The 16,312-nt window shown below is 41.4% G+C and overlaps 2 protein-coding genes across 2 annotated transcripts; both read left to right on the forward strand.

Moving 5' to 3' along the window:
- The first annotated feature begins 3,168 nt into the window (after positions 1–3,168).
- On the forward strand, positions 3,169–6,804 carry LOC118403952 (zinc finger protein 239-like). The gene is made up of 2 exons (XM_035802836.1): positions 3,169–3,241; positions 5,856–6,804. The coding sequence occupies exon 2, from the start codon at positions 5,863–5,865 to the stop codon at positions 6,778–6,780; it is 918 nt and encodes a 305-aa protein (XP_035658729.1). The 5' UTR covers positions 3,169–3,241; positions 5,856–5,862; the 3' UTR covers positions 6,781–6,804.
- A 2,381-nt stretch (positions 6,805–9,185) lies between these two features.
- On the forward strand, positions 9,186–12,103 carry LOC118403665. Its single transcript, XM_035802443.1, has 2 exons — positions 9,186–9,244; positions 11,016–12,103. Exon 2 carries the CDS (start codon positions 11,018–11,020, stop codon positions 11,855–11,857), a length of 840 nt encoding a protein of 279 aa, XP_035658336.1. The 5' UTR covers positions 9,186–9,244; positions 11,016–11,017; the 3' UTR covers positions 11,858–12,103.
- Positions 12,104–16,312: the final 4,209 nt, after the last annotated feature.

The following is a 16,312-nucleotide window of genomic DNA, read 5'->3' on the forward strand; positions in this document are numbered from 1 at the left end:
TGGTTTGGCCTGGTCTCTGACAATCATAGCAACAGAACTCTTGAGGATCACACCGACAAAACTCTTGAGGATCATAGCAACAGAGGCTTTTAGGATAATAGTAACAGAACTTTTTAGGATCATAACAGATTTTTTTTTATCATAGCAATAGAACTTTTGGGATCATAGCAACAGAACCCTTTTAAGATCAAAGAAAAAGAACATTTAGGATCATAGTAACAGAACACTTTACTATCATACAGCTTTAGAACTTTTAGGGTCATAGAAACTGAACTTTCTTGGATCATAGCAACTGAACTGTTTTGAATCGTAACAACAGAATTACTGGCAAATGTACTCTATACGACTGCAGTAAAAGAACATAATTTTATGGTAACATAAAAACTATTACGAACATAGCAACAGAGACTTCTTTGCTTCCAGATTTAAGTTAATCTTTAACATTTTAATGAAAAATAATGTACAAACCACAATTTTCAAAGAGCACTTGAAAGCAGCACAGAATATAAGGCTATAGGCCCAATCCTTAAGCGATTTGGACGGAAAAAGGATCCATTCACTGTAGTCCTTTTCTGTTTCATGTAGCTTTATTTTTCTGTTATGTTCTGTTATAAAAGCCAGCAAAATACAAAAAAAAAGTTGCAAACATTAATCATGAGCTCCAATCATTTAGATTATTGATATTTTAATTTTGGTATGAATTGTTTGATTTTCGTTCACACAAACACATCGGGCAGGCCTCGATTCGCAAAAGTGGCTTCATGACTAATAAACGATTCTCCGTAGTTGATGAAAATGTTTCATTTTTACAATATTTACCAGAAAAGTGTGTCAGGCTAAACAAAACAGACATTTGTGATTGGTGTGTCACAGATTGTTCATGCATAATGAAAAGTTGTTTGAAATACTATAACAAATCGCAAACTGTGTGATTCGCCGTGTAATATATCAGAACATTACATGGTGGAATACGAACTGCTTGGTGTCTCGGATCTCATTCAATTTGACTACCACATATCTTTGATCGACATATGTGTGTAAATGTTGCTATCTAACATTTCCCTAACCAGCTGGAAATCTATCTTTGTCATTTTAACATAATTCTTGAACAGGCAGGAGAAAGGGGATACATGATGAATGCATGATAAATGAGTGAATTCCTTGCAAGAAAATCTCAGTAACCTGGTTTACCTACGGCCTGGCAATTTGACGGACATGCGAAAATACACACATTTGATTTCTTATCCGGAAACCTGCCAGAATTAAGAAAAAAAGGAGAGAAAAAAAACAGAAAAAACATAGGCTTCGACCATCTATCTATGTAAATCAACAAAATAAATTCAAATTTTGATTTGATAAGCTGAAATACATCAATATATATTCAATCCATCTGGTTATAGTCAGTCAAGTTTCACCCAGAGGGGTTAATGTAACTGCACTCCTCCACCAACCCTATTCAGACGGCGGGGGTGGGTGGTTTTAGGCATGCGCCAACTTTCATGTCGCAATTATAACCCTAACACTAACCCTAAGCACTCTCAGAAAAAATGGTCAAAATCTGCATATTTTCTATCCATTTCAGACCAAAATATGGCAAAAAAACACAATTGCTCGGAAGCATTTTTCTACTAGGAAACCCCTACCCTAACCCTCGCCCTAACCTTAACCCTAACCCTAGCCCTAACCCTAACCGTAACACTAACACTAACACTAACCCTAATCACTCTCAGAAAAATGGTCCAAATTTGAATGTTTTCTATCCATTTCAGACCGAAATATGGCCAAAAAACACAATTCCTCGGAAACAATTATTCTACCACGAACCCCTTACCCTAACCCTAGCCCTAACCGTAACCGTAACCGTAACCGTAACACTAACACTGACACTAACACTAACACTAACACTAACACTAACCCTAAGGACTCCCAGGAAAATGGTCAAAATTTGCATGTTTTCGAGACTGCAGCAGTCACGGTACCTTGTTACTGTTGGCGCGTGGTCTACAGTTGACATCGGCTGTAGACAAAAAGGGTCTTGTTTTATGTGGGGCTTCGGGTCGAGGACCTAAAGAACGCTATGGGGGACAGAGATGTCTGGAAGGAGAGGGTGGACTTGGTCCGGGCAAGCAGCCCGCGATGATGATGATGATGATTTATGTATCTCTTTATAGGTATCTCATTACTTTATATAATTAGTAGCACCTAATGTCTCCGTCTGATTCCACAGCAAAATGCAAAGCTTGATAAATAAAAAAAAATAGAAATGCAAGTGACTTACGGTTCTTTATGTTTTATTTGCAAACTTTGAGACCACAATTGAGTTTGCCCGTAAAGCAGAAATTATCCGGCTTTTCCTACAATATTTGAGAATAAATGAATGAAGACATTTATTGTATATATACATAACTACTAGGTTAAGTACAGGTTGCAACAAAAGATACATGAAATATATACAATGTCAAGTAACACAAGAATCATATTCTACTAAGTGAATTCGACTTCTCACTTCTTCTGATACTGAAAATGTAGGAACAGGAATGCTTTACAATCAAAGGTTTGTCTAAATCGATTAAGAATGTAAAAATATCTGTATTACTTAGTTGTATGAAGTAAGGGAACATGGTTTTGTCAGTCTCTTAAGTTCGGCTCTCTCTTTGTTGTATAAACTACATTCTACTAAAAGTTGATGTTCATTGGCTGTGAACTCCTACTCAACCGAAAGAAGTCTACTCTACTCTATCTTCTATATTATCTAGATTACAATATCTACATATTCGTTGTTCTAGAGGTAAACTACTATTCATGAACCTGTGCGAAGTACCTTGATTGCAAAAACAGTTAAACAACTTTAGACGCAAAGGCTGTACATATCATTCAGAAAGAAATTTCTTTACCAGTTACGAAAACCGGACACAGGTAATAAGCTTTCTCGTAGAATCTTATGTTTATGGAGGAACTAGCCCAGCATAATATATTAATTATAAAACTACAAGATAAGAACATAATGAAACTATTTCTAGATTCTTCACCTATAAATATAAACAACACGTCAATCCATCGGTGAGCAGTGAGTAATGATCCTACTAACGTGTTGGCGGGAATAAAAATACTTTCAGGGTAATCAGGAGACCATATTCACCTTTCACCCACGCCGCTTCACCCCTGACCCCTTGATGCGACGGAAAGACAAAGCTGCTCGAGTCCCGGTAAACGTGAGTAGAAAAAGCATAATATGAAACAGGTATGGCTTAATAACGAGTAGCCAAGTGTTCTGATATCGAACGTGAGAGTTTGAGGTCTTTTCTGTGGAAGAAAACCAGAGAAATATGATAGTTTATAGGAGATTTTTGTATGTGAATATGGGGGAAATGAAAGGGGGGGGGCGAAACCAAACATGCGTGTGACCCCCATCCCTCCTTACGTCATGTAGGAGGCAACGTTTCCGTTTTTAGGATATAGATAGCCTTTTTGTAGGGCATGAATTGTTATGTAATACCGCGTACGGCAGTTAATTTTCTTATTGTAAAGCACACATGTTTGAATGCCTCTAAGCAACGTTTGAAAGCAAAGCACGATGAAGGCATAGTCTGTACGATTTATTGATATTGACCGGATGTTTAATACTTTATATTTTATTATTGTTAATTCATCATTCAATCAATCAATCATATGTTAGTTATGATTTTCCTGTCTATTTGCTATGATTTTGCGTATTAAAGGGCTCCCCTGGAAATCAGTTAAAACTAAAGGGGCACCCCTGAATATGAATAAATAGATAAAATAGATAAAGTAGCCTGTTTCAAGTTGTAGCACGATAGTCAAATTTGGCCCAAAAGTTTCCATTCGAACGTAGGGTATCGGGTTACCGGGGCTCCCGCCGCGCGTTTCGGGGAACCTGACAGTAACTGGAACATCTTCCAACAGATCATGGTAGTTAAAAAAAACTGGCAGTGTGTACACGTCAAATCTTACCGTGTACGTGTGCTACACAGTTTTGTCTAAATGTTTTCTGAAATGTGCCTAGTTGGTTGATTTAGAAAGGGTGTTTCGTGGACCCCCCCCCCCAAAAAAAAAAAAAAAAAAAAAAAAAACAAAACAAATACCATATTTAGATTGGTCTTAAATTTGACTGAAAATCCAAAACTTTTATATCATATAGGTAATGATATTAAGATCAAACTCTCTGTCTTAGGGATTTTTCAACTTCTACTTAAAACTATTTTTTACAGCAAAGATAAGGTCGAAAAATCGTCATTTTTCTTTCAAATTTTCACACTCAAAGACTAGTCATTCAAAATTGCCTCCATGTTCCAAAAATCCCTAAGACACAAAGCTGGAGATATTAGTTGTCGACAATACAAGTCCCGAAAGAGTTGATTTGCACGCGTTTTGTAACCGATTTAAATACCATGTTTGGCCGTATGTCGAGTCGCACTGATAGGGACATGGAGCAATTGATACCGCCGTAAACAAGTGTAATATTCAAGGTCACCGATAATGACGCCAGCAGCTTTGTTACGTGTCACATGTTCCAAACTAAGCGGCAGCAAAACTAAGCTTGCCAAATAACGGTTTATATTTGTGAAAATGTTTGTTTTTCTTCTGACGCACGGCACCCGGGAAAATGAGGGCGTTTTCTGCGTGTTTACTGCAACAACCCGCGGATGACCCCCAATAGAACTCCCGTTCCGTTCGATCACGTCAGCGTTCTGTTTGATAACGTCAGATCGAACATGATTCGTGTTCTAAATCCCCACATAGAAGTCTGGAAATTTTGGGGCCAAATTTTACCATCGTGTAGGGAAAGTTGTCGTTTTATATCATCTGCTAGCTATTACTATTACATTTTCTTTATTGAAGCTGTTGTGTTAATCAAATTTGAATTTAGCATTTCAGAGGGTCAGCTGTGTTACAAGAAGTAAGATATTTTTAACACCCCTACTATTTATGGAACTTAGACTTGTCCAACTGATGCATATTAAGCAGGATGTGCTCAGATAGCAACCCTTGAAGGACATTTGACCTCTTTGCTTGACCACCACCGAGCACTGAACATATGCCACCGAATCCTCTGTACTTTACTAACCCTACCTCAGATTAGACGTTTATAGTAACATATGAGTGTCTACGACTGAATCCTTACAAAAACCACCAACGGAAGAAACAAGCTGGGGAGAGCTGACTTAATGTTACAATATCAACTTGTAGTTTATATACATTTTCGTATCCTCTACAGGCGGTGTCTGAAAATTTCTACCTAGCATCCCTAGCTTCCAGAAACATACTGTACCAATGTTAATGCTAATTTCCCTGCCATTTTCTTTGATAAGAAATGTTCTGATAGGGCTGTGTACCTAAATACCCGTACATATACCGTACTTTTAAAATGGTTAAGGTACAGGTCAGGACCTAAACATCTGTGTACATGTACCTGTACCTATACTTAACAAACTATATCACTATTGAAACCACTTATTAAGACTCAAGATAAGTAAATTCGAAATCAAAGGTGACAATTGTGATGATAGTAAATACTGCTGTTGAAAATTAAGAAAACTGTCTTTTGATGTACAAATATCTAACTCTTCATACAAAGATGAAAATTTCTCACTAAAAATTAAAGACAGTTGGCTACATTTATAACTTACAGATAATTGAGCAAACCTGTTTAGGTGCAGGTAAAGGTCCGGACCTGTACCTCAACCCGTGTACCTGTACTTGTACCTGAAATTTCCTGAACGCCGAGTTGTTACAAAATAGTTATCTGATCAAGTTATAACACAGTCTATCAATTTTCAAATAACACAATCTATTTTCTGATGACTTAGAAAATAATTTCTTTATTTTCTCGCTAGGTTGGACATGGCAACGGCAGGACACGGGTCTCACACTGGAGTAGAGCAGAACTGCTATGACGGGTCTCCCACCGGGGTTTCTCAAATTGCCTATGACAGCAAATTAAGCGATGCTGAAGACCAGACAGCAGCACAAAAAGTCAACTTAAAAAACGCCGGTGAGAAACCCTTCATGTGTGAGGATTGCGGGTACCGGACATTTCAAAAGTCTAGGTTTTCCGTACATATGAGAATCCATACTGGAGAAAAACCCTACAAGTGTGACCAGTGTGACTATTCTGCCACTCAGAAACCCAATATGGACAAGCATATAGCGGCAAAGCACACGGGTGAAAAACCCTTCAAGTGTGACCAGTGCGATTATTCTGCAGTACAGAAATCCCACCTTGACTACCATATAGCAACACACAGTGGCAATAAACCCTTCATGTGTGGGGAGTGCGGGTACAGGACAGTTCAAAAGTCTGACTTATCTCGACATATGAGAACCCACACTGGAGAAAAACCTTACAAGTGTGACCTGTGTGACTATTCGGCAGCACTGAAATCCAACCTAGCTCAGCATCTAGCAAAGCACCAAGGTCTAAAACCCTACATGTGCGGGGAGTGTGACTATTCTGCAAGATATAAATCAGCTTTGGTCATACATATAAGAAAGCACACCAATGAAAAACCCTATATGTGCGGGGAGTGTGGGTACAGGACAACTCAACAGTGTAGCTTATCTATGCATATGAGAACCCATACAGGAGAAAAACCCTACAAGTGTGACCAGTGTAACTATTCTGCTGTAAACAAATCCACTTTGGACCAGCATATGGCAAAGCACACTGGTGAGAAACCCTACATGTGTGGGGGGTGCGGGTTTAGGACAGCTCGGAAGTCAACCTTGTCCAGACACATGAGAACCCATACCCGAGAATAACCAAAAAAGGATACTCCGCTTGGCAGCTGCTAATTGAATTCAAAACACGTGCCCTATAAGCGAACATCCCTAAGCAGGCCGTCATTGGAGATGAAGAGGAGTCCGCAGTGGAGATGACTAGAGACCTGCTGAAGGATGGGGTGACAGTCGGGGAGCTTATCACAGATGGGGATAGCCAAAGTTTCAAAGGAATGGCTAAGGTGATGCAGGAGGAAGCCGGCCAGAGAGTGCCTCGTGCACCTTAGCAGAAATGTGCGAAATAGAGTCAGCGCCAAAACCTGGTCTCCCACCATGTTCCCTGGGAAGAACGCTAACCAGAGAAAAATGGTACAGCACAGATTTGCTGTTGACCTTCCTGTCCGCCTGAATGCAGAACACGCAGGTCCTTCTAAAGTTTGGAATGCGGACGAGGAAAGAGCAATGGACAGGGCAATGCGAGCCATACCCCTGTGTTACGCGGGAGACCACAGCCGGTGTTACGAAGAATCCCTTGTTTGCAGACACCCATCACCTTGGAACTTTGACATGATACCTCTTCATGCAAGAGGACAAATCAGTTCAAACAGCTCTGACTGTAAACAGTTACGTGACATCATGGAGATCAGACTCGACAAGGCAGCACTGGAGAAGACAAGACACGGGGCAGACACAAACAAGGCAGAGAGTGTCAATAGACGGCTTGGTAAGAGTCAACAAAAGAACATTACCCGCTTCCGCACGCTTGCAGGGAGGATTGCTTCAGCACTCCACTCCTCCAACAATGGCACCGGGCACTCGGTGGCTATGAAGGGACTTGCCGGTATTCCACTGTCCCGGAACTCGCAAGCCGTCCGTGTTCTGGAAAATATGATGGGGAGGCAAGATTTTAAGCGGTCCTACAAGATGGAGGCAGAAAACAAGAAAAGAGCAAAAGCCAACAAGATGAAAAAATTCCAGGAGTATGGCGAGTGCAGAGAAGTAGGCACATACAAGAGTGAATAGGTGATCTCCAAAGGTACGCGCAAGTCGCCGCGGAAGCGAGCACGACCAGACTATAGGACGGACCACGTGTACAGCCAACCAGGGAACCAGGCACCTGTGGATGACTATACTGATTCAGATAAAGACTCAGAAGAAGATATGGAACTGTGTTGACCACATTACCTTGTTGAAGATGCAAGGGACACGCACTGTTTACGACTGTTGTTGACGTTGGCGCCTTCCAGCGACAAATGTTCAACCCGCACGCAAGTAGAGACATGACACCGGTGCGACACGTGGTGCTCAGGATCAATATCAAGGTTCCCAGTATAAGCCATATATGCAATCTTGTGTGCATGTAGCTTTGTACGCTTCGTCAGCGGCCTGTTTGGGAACCAAGAAACGTTCATCATTCCGTAACGAACTCTACACCTTTTAGAATTATACCCCCCATTCCACAGTAGACACGATTTGGTGGGGTGGGGACGAACTCTTGCAGATATTTTGTCTCTATACTCTTGACACCAATGTTGAACCTGCATGTTGTACTATTCCATGGTGAGAACTCGTTAATAACGACTAAAGTGTACCAAACGAAATAAAGAGGATGAATAAATGACAGTTGGAATGTGTGTTCATGAGTTCCAGATGTCTTTTTGGGTCAGAGGTCAGACAGATAGTTGCGAAAATTAGAAGAATCAGACCATAAACACTAGGGGAGGGGGGGGGGGGCTGTTTCAGTGCAGGGGAGACGATGGCATTAGCCTTAAGCATGCGAGCCTATGGTAAAATAGCCAAAAACAAGGCATTATATCTCACCATTCATACGTTTGGTGGTCGGTCGAGGATTAGCAATTACTTACATACGTTTTGGTAACAAAAAGTCACCTTCTGGTAGTGGATTATTAAGTAATCAGTCCATACCGACTGTCTCGGGAAATTCGATACGGCGTTTTTTTTTTTTTGCTACAGCCCCAGAAGTAAACACTGGTGCACTTTGACCCCCTGACCTAGTCCCTCCAGAAGCTCACAGCTAGCTGGGTAGGGTGACGCAACGGGGCAGATAATGACACCATATATGGACAAAATTCATTTTTTTTGGCAAAAACATTTTCTTTAAACCCCATACTATGCCATCAACCAGCAAAATGCCAAAATTTCAAAAATTCTCCCCCCCCCCCAAAAAAAAAAAATTTTCAACGTTTAAGTAGTTAACAAAAGAGTAATTTGAGCTCTCTCACCAAGCAGTCTCCACGCAGGCTGAATGCTTACGTCACCCAAATACGTTTGCTAGGCTTCATACGCGAAAGTATTTAAGCGTTATGCGTCGATCTGTAGTTTGACCTACCATCAATAGATATTCAGGTGTGTGACCTTTAACCTTTTCCCCGTCATTCGCCAATCTGTTATCAACCCGTGTTATGGTGTTATCCGACGATATCTCCTCCACACAGACGCGTTTTCTGGTGGAATTCTGAAGGTCTTGAACATCGCACACCTACAGGTAAGACATTTGATGCTCCCTGGTCGGTATTTGTGTACAGAATTAGAGGACTGATGTGTTTTTGTTCGATAGGTGAGGGGGGGGGGGGTATTTTCTTTGAAAATAGGTCCCCGTTCAAAATGCAAACGGTAGACCCAAAGGGATAGACTTGTCATCACGAACGCTGAGCATTCCAGATTCCAAACGAGTTTCTGAACCTCGCGTGGGGGATTTGAAAGGGTTTGATGAAAGAACTGGGCTGTCTACCTGGCCTGTCTACCTGGCCTGGCTATCACGTCAGGCTACTCAGATCCCCCATTCATAGCCCCATCATATGGCACTCAGCTGATTGACAGGCATAGTAATTGCTAATCTCCAACCTGCCAGTGACCTGAGGCTGGTCTGTCTATGTGCACCACTTGCTGGGCCCTTCGGGAATGTGTCTGTGAGGCATTCTTTGCAGGAACACAAGTACCACCACTGTGTGTAGTAGTAATTATGGGGACGTGTTCCAGATCCTAATTTTGAAGCTGTTTAGTCTTGCATTTCAGGACTACATGTATTCCTAAAAACTGTTAGTCAAGACTATTCCTAAAATGAAGTATTTGCAAAGTACAGTAACAAATGACTCCAATTTCACATGTTATATAAAACCTAGTCTAGAAAATACTCCTTTATCATTCTATTTTGTCAAAAGATTTTATAACGGTAAGGTTTTCTTGTTATTCCGGCAATATGGCATTACTAGTATATGTACTAGATTGGTCTGAAAATTGCAAGCTAGTGATTACTTAGTATTTTGATTGTTGCCTGGCCAATCTTCTAGGACTCCTAACTTGTTGTGTTGGGTGAATGTTTGACCTACAAAACAGAGGTTCTGGGTTCATATCCTTTGACATGTCACAAAAGCTGTGCTGGTAATACAGGATAACAATCCACAGGCTCAAAAAGGCTATGTGACTACCAACATGGTCCTCCCCAGAGGATAAAACAAGGGCGGCCTCCACTATGTTCCTGGCCCAGCACCACTATAACGTTACTACTTTTAAAATTTAGTGTGTTTCTTCCAATTTTCCTGGTTAGGTTTGCTAAAATTCATGACACTTCACAGATTTTCGTGCCAAGCGGTGTCAGTTTTCCAATCAGCGTTGGCTGCAAAAACTTGTGAATGGGCGATGATCAAAACAATAGTCGTTTCACTATTGCTAAAGGAATTGCTATTATTCTTGGAGAACTTGACACCTTCTGCCATTGCAAAATGATCCCATTTTCATGAAACGTCTTCACGTAACGCAGCGAACCAAAGAGGATTAAAGATATCAGACGCTATAAATCAACACACCTCACGGTCGACTTAATTGAAAATCTGTAGTACTGATATCTAATAGGGAGGAATCAGATTAAAAGATACTAGATGCCACCGACAGATCAGAGTATATCTTCAATGGCAACAACTCCCCATTAGTCAAATATTAAAAAAAGCATCGACCGCTATGTTATTATAAACATATCGATACTAATGACATGCCCCACTTGATTAAAACATTATATCAAAATATTAAAAACTTCTTGAAAAATGTTGAGAAATTGCTACGTTTCCCCCTATGTTGTTTGTGTTTATTCTCTTTTTTACCATGAGTCATTTTAACTCAGTTACTGCCTGCAATGACGAATTATGAACTGTGTTGTATCCCGCATGAGATATGATATCCAAACATTGTTACTAGTATACTGTACGTTAAACAACTAAGGAGTTAAAACTTCCAATGCATATTTTCTTTCATTCTTTTAGACATGGCGGAATGCACACGTTTACCTCATGTTAGAGATTATCACGCAGATCAAATTGTGCACGTGAAAAGAGAGGAGACAGGAGACACTGTATGGCAACAGGAGGGACAAGAGAACGTGCTCTCTGTAACATGTACGGAGCAGAGCAGCCAGGGTTCGGCGAACAATACGTCTTCTGAATGGGAGACAATGCACACATGTGTGCCTCCTGTTAGAGAGTGCAACGCAGACCAAACTGTAGACACAACGCACATCAAAAAGGAGGAGACAGGAGACACTGGATGGCAACAGGAACAAGATAACGTGCTCTCTGGAACATGTGCGGGGCAAAGCAGCCAGGGTTCAGCGAACAACACGTCTTCAGAATCGAGCAGAAGGCACGCTGACCGTCCATTGATTATGAGAGTTGCTGCACCCATTCGCTCTGACATGGATGAAAAGCTCACTAGGGTTTTTCGACAAGAAAAGGAGGTAAACGGTATTCTCTGCTCAGCTGTGGAGTTTTGGATGGACACAAATCAGACAAAATTCCTCATCCAAGTGGAACTGGGAAAGAATAACGGTCACGGGCACTATAAGTGTCCATGGCCTTCATGTTGGTACGGAAGAAAGGCGAGGCATCACGTTGCAGACCACATCAGGAAAGTACACATGGGTCCCAACTTTTGTCCGGAATGTGGCCACATGACCAAGTCCCTAGGAGCGATCCACAAGCATCGCAAGCGAACAGGACATAACACAGGACCGTCACCGCTGTTTAGCATATACCAGCTTGCTGCCATCAAAAGTTACTCTAGAGAAGTATGTAGCGAATTTGGTGTTTACCTTTCTGAAGTACAGTAGCGTTTTGCCTGTGATTAATTTTGAGATATGTAAATAGAATCAGAATTGAGATTAATCAAGTTGTTTAAACCCTCATGTGTGGTGACCATGTTAACTGTAGTTAACAGTAGTGCGCCTGCTAGCTACTCTTTATTAATATATGGAAACTAGATACCGATGTGGATAGTCTCCTTGCAAGCAGATGTAGGGTCCGGCACACTCCTAATGTTTAGTACTTAATGTTCCTTGCAACTGTTGGAATGTCAGCGTAAAAATAAAACATTTTGAACACGGCTTATTGCATCATGATGATTTCTTAATCCCAATAGAAATATTGGTGAAATAGGATGTTAAAAATATCTAATATTGATATATTTACCGTTTTAGATACCATTTGATTCTATTAGAACTATATATACTGACTAGATAGCTTAGACATTCTGTCAATAGACTTAAAAAAACAGTGCTGTAGTCGTTTATGCATACCGAATGCGAAAATTTAAAATACCCTAGGCCCCCCTCCCCTACTACTAGTAGTATTTCAATCCAAAACTGAAAAAAAAAAAGAAATTTGAATCACCTCAAAAGCAGACTTGGGCCGCGGATCTTCATCAGTCTTTCCACTGGCCGTCTTGTCCACCTCGATGCGGACAAAACATCCGAATTGTCGGCAGGCATGCCCGACCTTTAGGCCAGCGTAGACCTCGACACCTCTTCCGACTTTTTCTTCATTGCAGAAGTATTGCACATGGGTGGTTCTTGAAAGAATATCGCTGAAGTTCACCGGCCTGAACTCGCTTGTCGCAACAGGTTTCTCATATAACTGGGCAAATGTAACGTCACCTTGTCCACAACCAATCGCGTACCAATTCACAACACCGCCACCCTTCCGTGTCACTTTGATGCTTACATAATTCGAAGGAAAATCACGATCAGTTGAATTCGTCGCCATTTTCAGTTATTTTGGCAAGTTTCGGTTAACATCGATGCGCATGTGCAAGGAATAGTTTACGACAAAATCAGTACGTTTTGCGATAGGAGAAGACGCAAAAGATGCATTTTACGACATTAGTATGGATTTTCGGCATATATTTGCTGGTGTTGAAGCTGGTTTGAACGATGCTTGAAAACTTTTTTTTTTTTTTGGAATCGGCCGAAAATTGGTGCGCACGCGGATGTCATCCATAGAATCAAATCAACATGGCCTAATAAAAATATAAGTGGTGGAGTCGGAAAAGCAAGTTCGATAGGGCCATGTCAATTTGATCATAAGAATGACATCCTCTGGGAGCCCCAAAACTGATGCGAGCGCGCGGATAAAAAAGTTTGGCCAAAGAAAATTGCATTCGGTATGAAATCTAGGTGGTCAGGAAGGTTGAACATAGGACTAAAGACACATAGTATGGTATACCAACAATAAGATGTAGGGACCGGTACATCGTACGGGTAAAAAACGTTCTTTTTTCTTCTTGGATGGGTCCGAAAAAAACCTAAAAATAACAAGAGCGAAGTCGAGTAGATTTTATAGTCATTTGTACCAAGTTTCTACAGCCAAAGGTACACAGGCAGGTACACAGCCAGCCTTAATGAACATATGATTTAAAACGCCAGTGCATGGGAGTCAGATGCTCCACCAAACAGCTTCATTTGCAGCAAAATTGACCGTTGTTTTGAGTAACGCCAATTCATAAGTTTTCCCAGACAGGTCCGGAGCTGATCCTCTGGACTAGAACAGGACCTGTACCTGAATATTCTGTACTTGTACCCATCCCTACCAACAATAGATTCTTTCCTTTTTTGTTCTTTCATGTCTTAGTCTTCTACTATGGCATCATTTTATGACATTATGTATCTATTTTCTGATACTTTTTTTTTTCAATCTACGGTATGTTTATGCTCATTTTACAGCTGCTTTGTGCGGTTTACAGTACGATCGAAAACTCTTTTTAGGAAACGTCCGAAAAGTGATAAGCGCGGATGCCATCCATATAATCAAATCAAAATGGCGTTTCTATTAATATACTGTAGTGGACATTTCAATTGTGATGTCAGTGGAAAGCATAACTTTATTGAAGAAAAATGAATGACATGTAAAACAATTAATAGAACAAAAAAAAAAAAAAACGCCTGTAACCTATGTAAATTTTTAACTCAAATTCAGGACGCGAACAAGTGTCTGTTGATTCTAATGTCACTAAATGAAAACCGACTTATCATGATCAGGTTGATATAAACTGTTATATCGGTTGTATCGGTTTGAAATGTTTATTCCAGTTATTGACAGAATAATGCCAAAGGACTTACTTCTCTACATGTTTACAAACAAAAGAAACTAACGATGAAAAAAATCTACCTACATTAACTAAACTGGTATAACAGGTACCTGAGAGCTGAAGTGAACTACTACATTGGTGCAATTAACAAATATTGTTCCCAAAGGGCTCAATAGTGACAACTCAACAGCAGTCTTTCGTAGCACAAGTACAACTGCTTCCAACAGTTCGCCAATTATTATGGCTATGTCCCGTTATTAGCATAAAACTTATAACAACATCGCTACTATTTAAAAGAATACTATAAACTAAATAAACAAGTGAGGAACAAATAACAAGTTGGCGAATATAAACAAAGTTCAACATGTGACAAAATCTACTCTATTATAAAACAACTTTGCATGGTTCTACCATGGACAACATAGAAACATAAGGCCGGAAATCAACTAGCAAATTTATCGATATTGATCTTTTTCCCAGCAAACTTGAACCTTACTTCGGAGCAGAACACTAAGTCATCTGCAAGGTTATTATCATCACAATGAAAACCTTAATGCAAACAAAAGATATAAGAAAAATATAGACATAAGAAGTATCAAACTGCTCTATCCAAATAAAATGTAAAGACAAAACACTTATATGTATGTTGGCATTGGCATAAAATCCTTCAAACTGCCAGACCAGCATCTGTCTTGTAATACGACACTTGCGTGACTTGCCTCCTTGTAAGTCTGCATGTGTTTGCTAAGGTTGCTTTGTTTACTGAACTGCCTACTGTGCTCTATACACTTGAAGGGTTTCTCTGTGAGTCCGCTTGTGGTCCTTCAGAAATGCCAACCTACTGAACTGTCTGCTGCACTCTTCACATTTGTATGGTTTCTCACCTGTGTGTCTGCATGTCTTTCTTTAGAGTGCCATGCTGACTGAACTGCCTACTGCACTCCTCACACTTGTACGGTTTCTCTCCTGTGTGAGTCCGGATGTGTTTTTTCAGAGCACCCAGTTCACTGAACTGTCTGCTGCACGCCTCACACTTACATTAAAGGGTTTTTCTACTGTGTGAGTCCATATATGTCTCTTCAGAGTACCCAGCTGACTGAACTGCCTGCTGCACTCCTCACACTTGTAGGGCTTCTCACCCGTGTGAGTCCGCATGTGAATTTTCAAATGGTATTATCTTAATCGAACCAGTCTCTGTTGCGCTTCTCCGCTCCAGACTCAGCGAACTGCGCTCCCATGCTCAGCTTGAACTCAGAAGAATGAAAAACAGCTGGTGGACCAACCTCGCCAGGGAAATACAGGGTTATGCAGATACCGGCAACCAACAACAATTCTAAAGCGCCCTTAAAGCCGCCTAAGGCCCCGGCCGAGGATCACACTTCCCAGTACGTAGCGCAGACGGATCTCTCATAACTAGGAAAACTGCCATCCTAGCCCGCTGGGCCGAACATTATAAACAGCTACTCAACAGACACACGGTGGTGGATGACAGACAGCATCCTTGATGACATTCCCGAACTCCAGATCATGCAAGAGCTGGATGATCTGCCGACCCTCGACGAGGTGAAGTCCGCCATTGCTTCCCTGAAGAGCAACAAGGCGGCGGGACCTGACGGTGTGCCCGCTGAGATTCTGCGCTGCGGGGGTGAGGCAGTAGCCAGGCACCTCCACAGTTTTGTCACAGCCTCTTGGAACTCAGGCTGCGTTCCACAGCAGTGGAAAGACGCTGACCTGGTAAGCATATACAAGAGAAAGGGTGACAAGGCCGACTGCAGCAACAGTCGCGGCATCTCCCTGCTGTCATGCGCAGGTAAAGTGCTCACAAGGATCTTGCTTTTGCGGCTCATCAAGTCTGTGGCAGAGGACATCCTACCAGAGAGTCAGTGCGGATTCCGCAAAGACCGCAGCACCATAGACATGGTTTTTGTGGCGAGGCAAGTGCAAGAAAAGTGCAAGGAGCAACATAAGGAATTGTACATGGTCTTTATAGACCTAACCAAGGCCTTCGACTCCGTGAACAGACCACTACTCTGGGAAGTGCGCGGGAGATTTGGCTGCCCCAGCAGGTTTCTGGCCGTACTGAGGGCACTCCATGACGGTGTGATGGTGAGGGTTCTTGGCGCTGGGGAAAAGTCTGACCCGTTCTCAGTCTGCACTGGTGTGAGCAAGGGTGCGTTATCGCACCTGTCATATTCAACCTGTT

This window comes from Branchiostoma floridae, chromosome 16, assembly GCF_000003815.2.
Source record: "Branchiostoma floridae strain S238N-H82 chromosome 16, Bfl_VNyyK, whole genome shotgun sequence".
Lineage (NCBI taxonomy): Eukaryota > Metazoa > Chordata > Leptocardii > Amphioxiformes > Branchiostomatidae > Branchiostoma > Branchiostoma floridae.

Coding starts and splice junctions, on each gene's coding strand:
- LOC118403952 (XM_035802836.1), top strand. CDS start 5,863: ATGGCAACGGCAGGACACGGGTCTCACACTGGAGTAGAGCAGAACTGC.
- LOC118403665 (XM_035802443.1), top strand. CDS start 11,018: ATGGCGGAATGCACACGTTTACCTCATGTTAGAGATTATCACGCAGAT.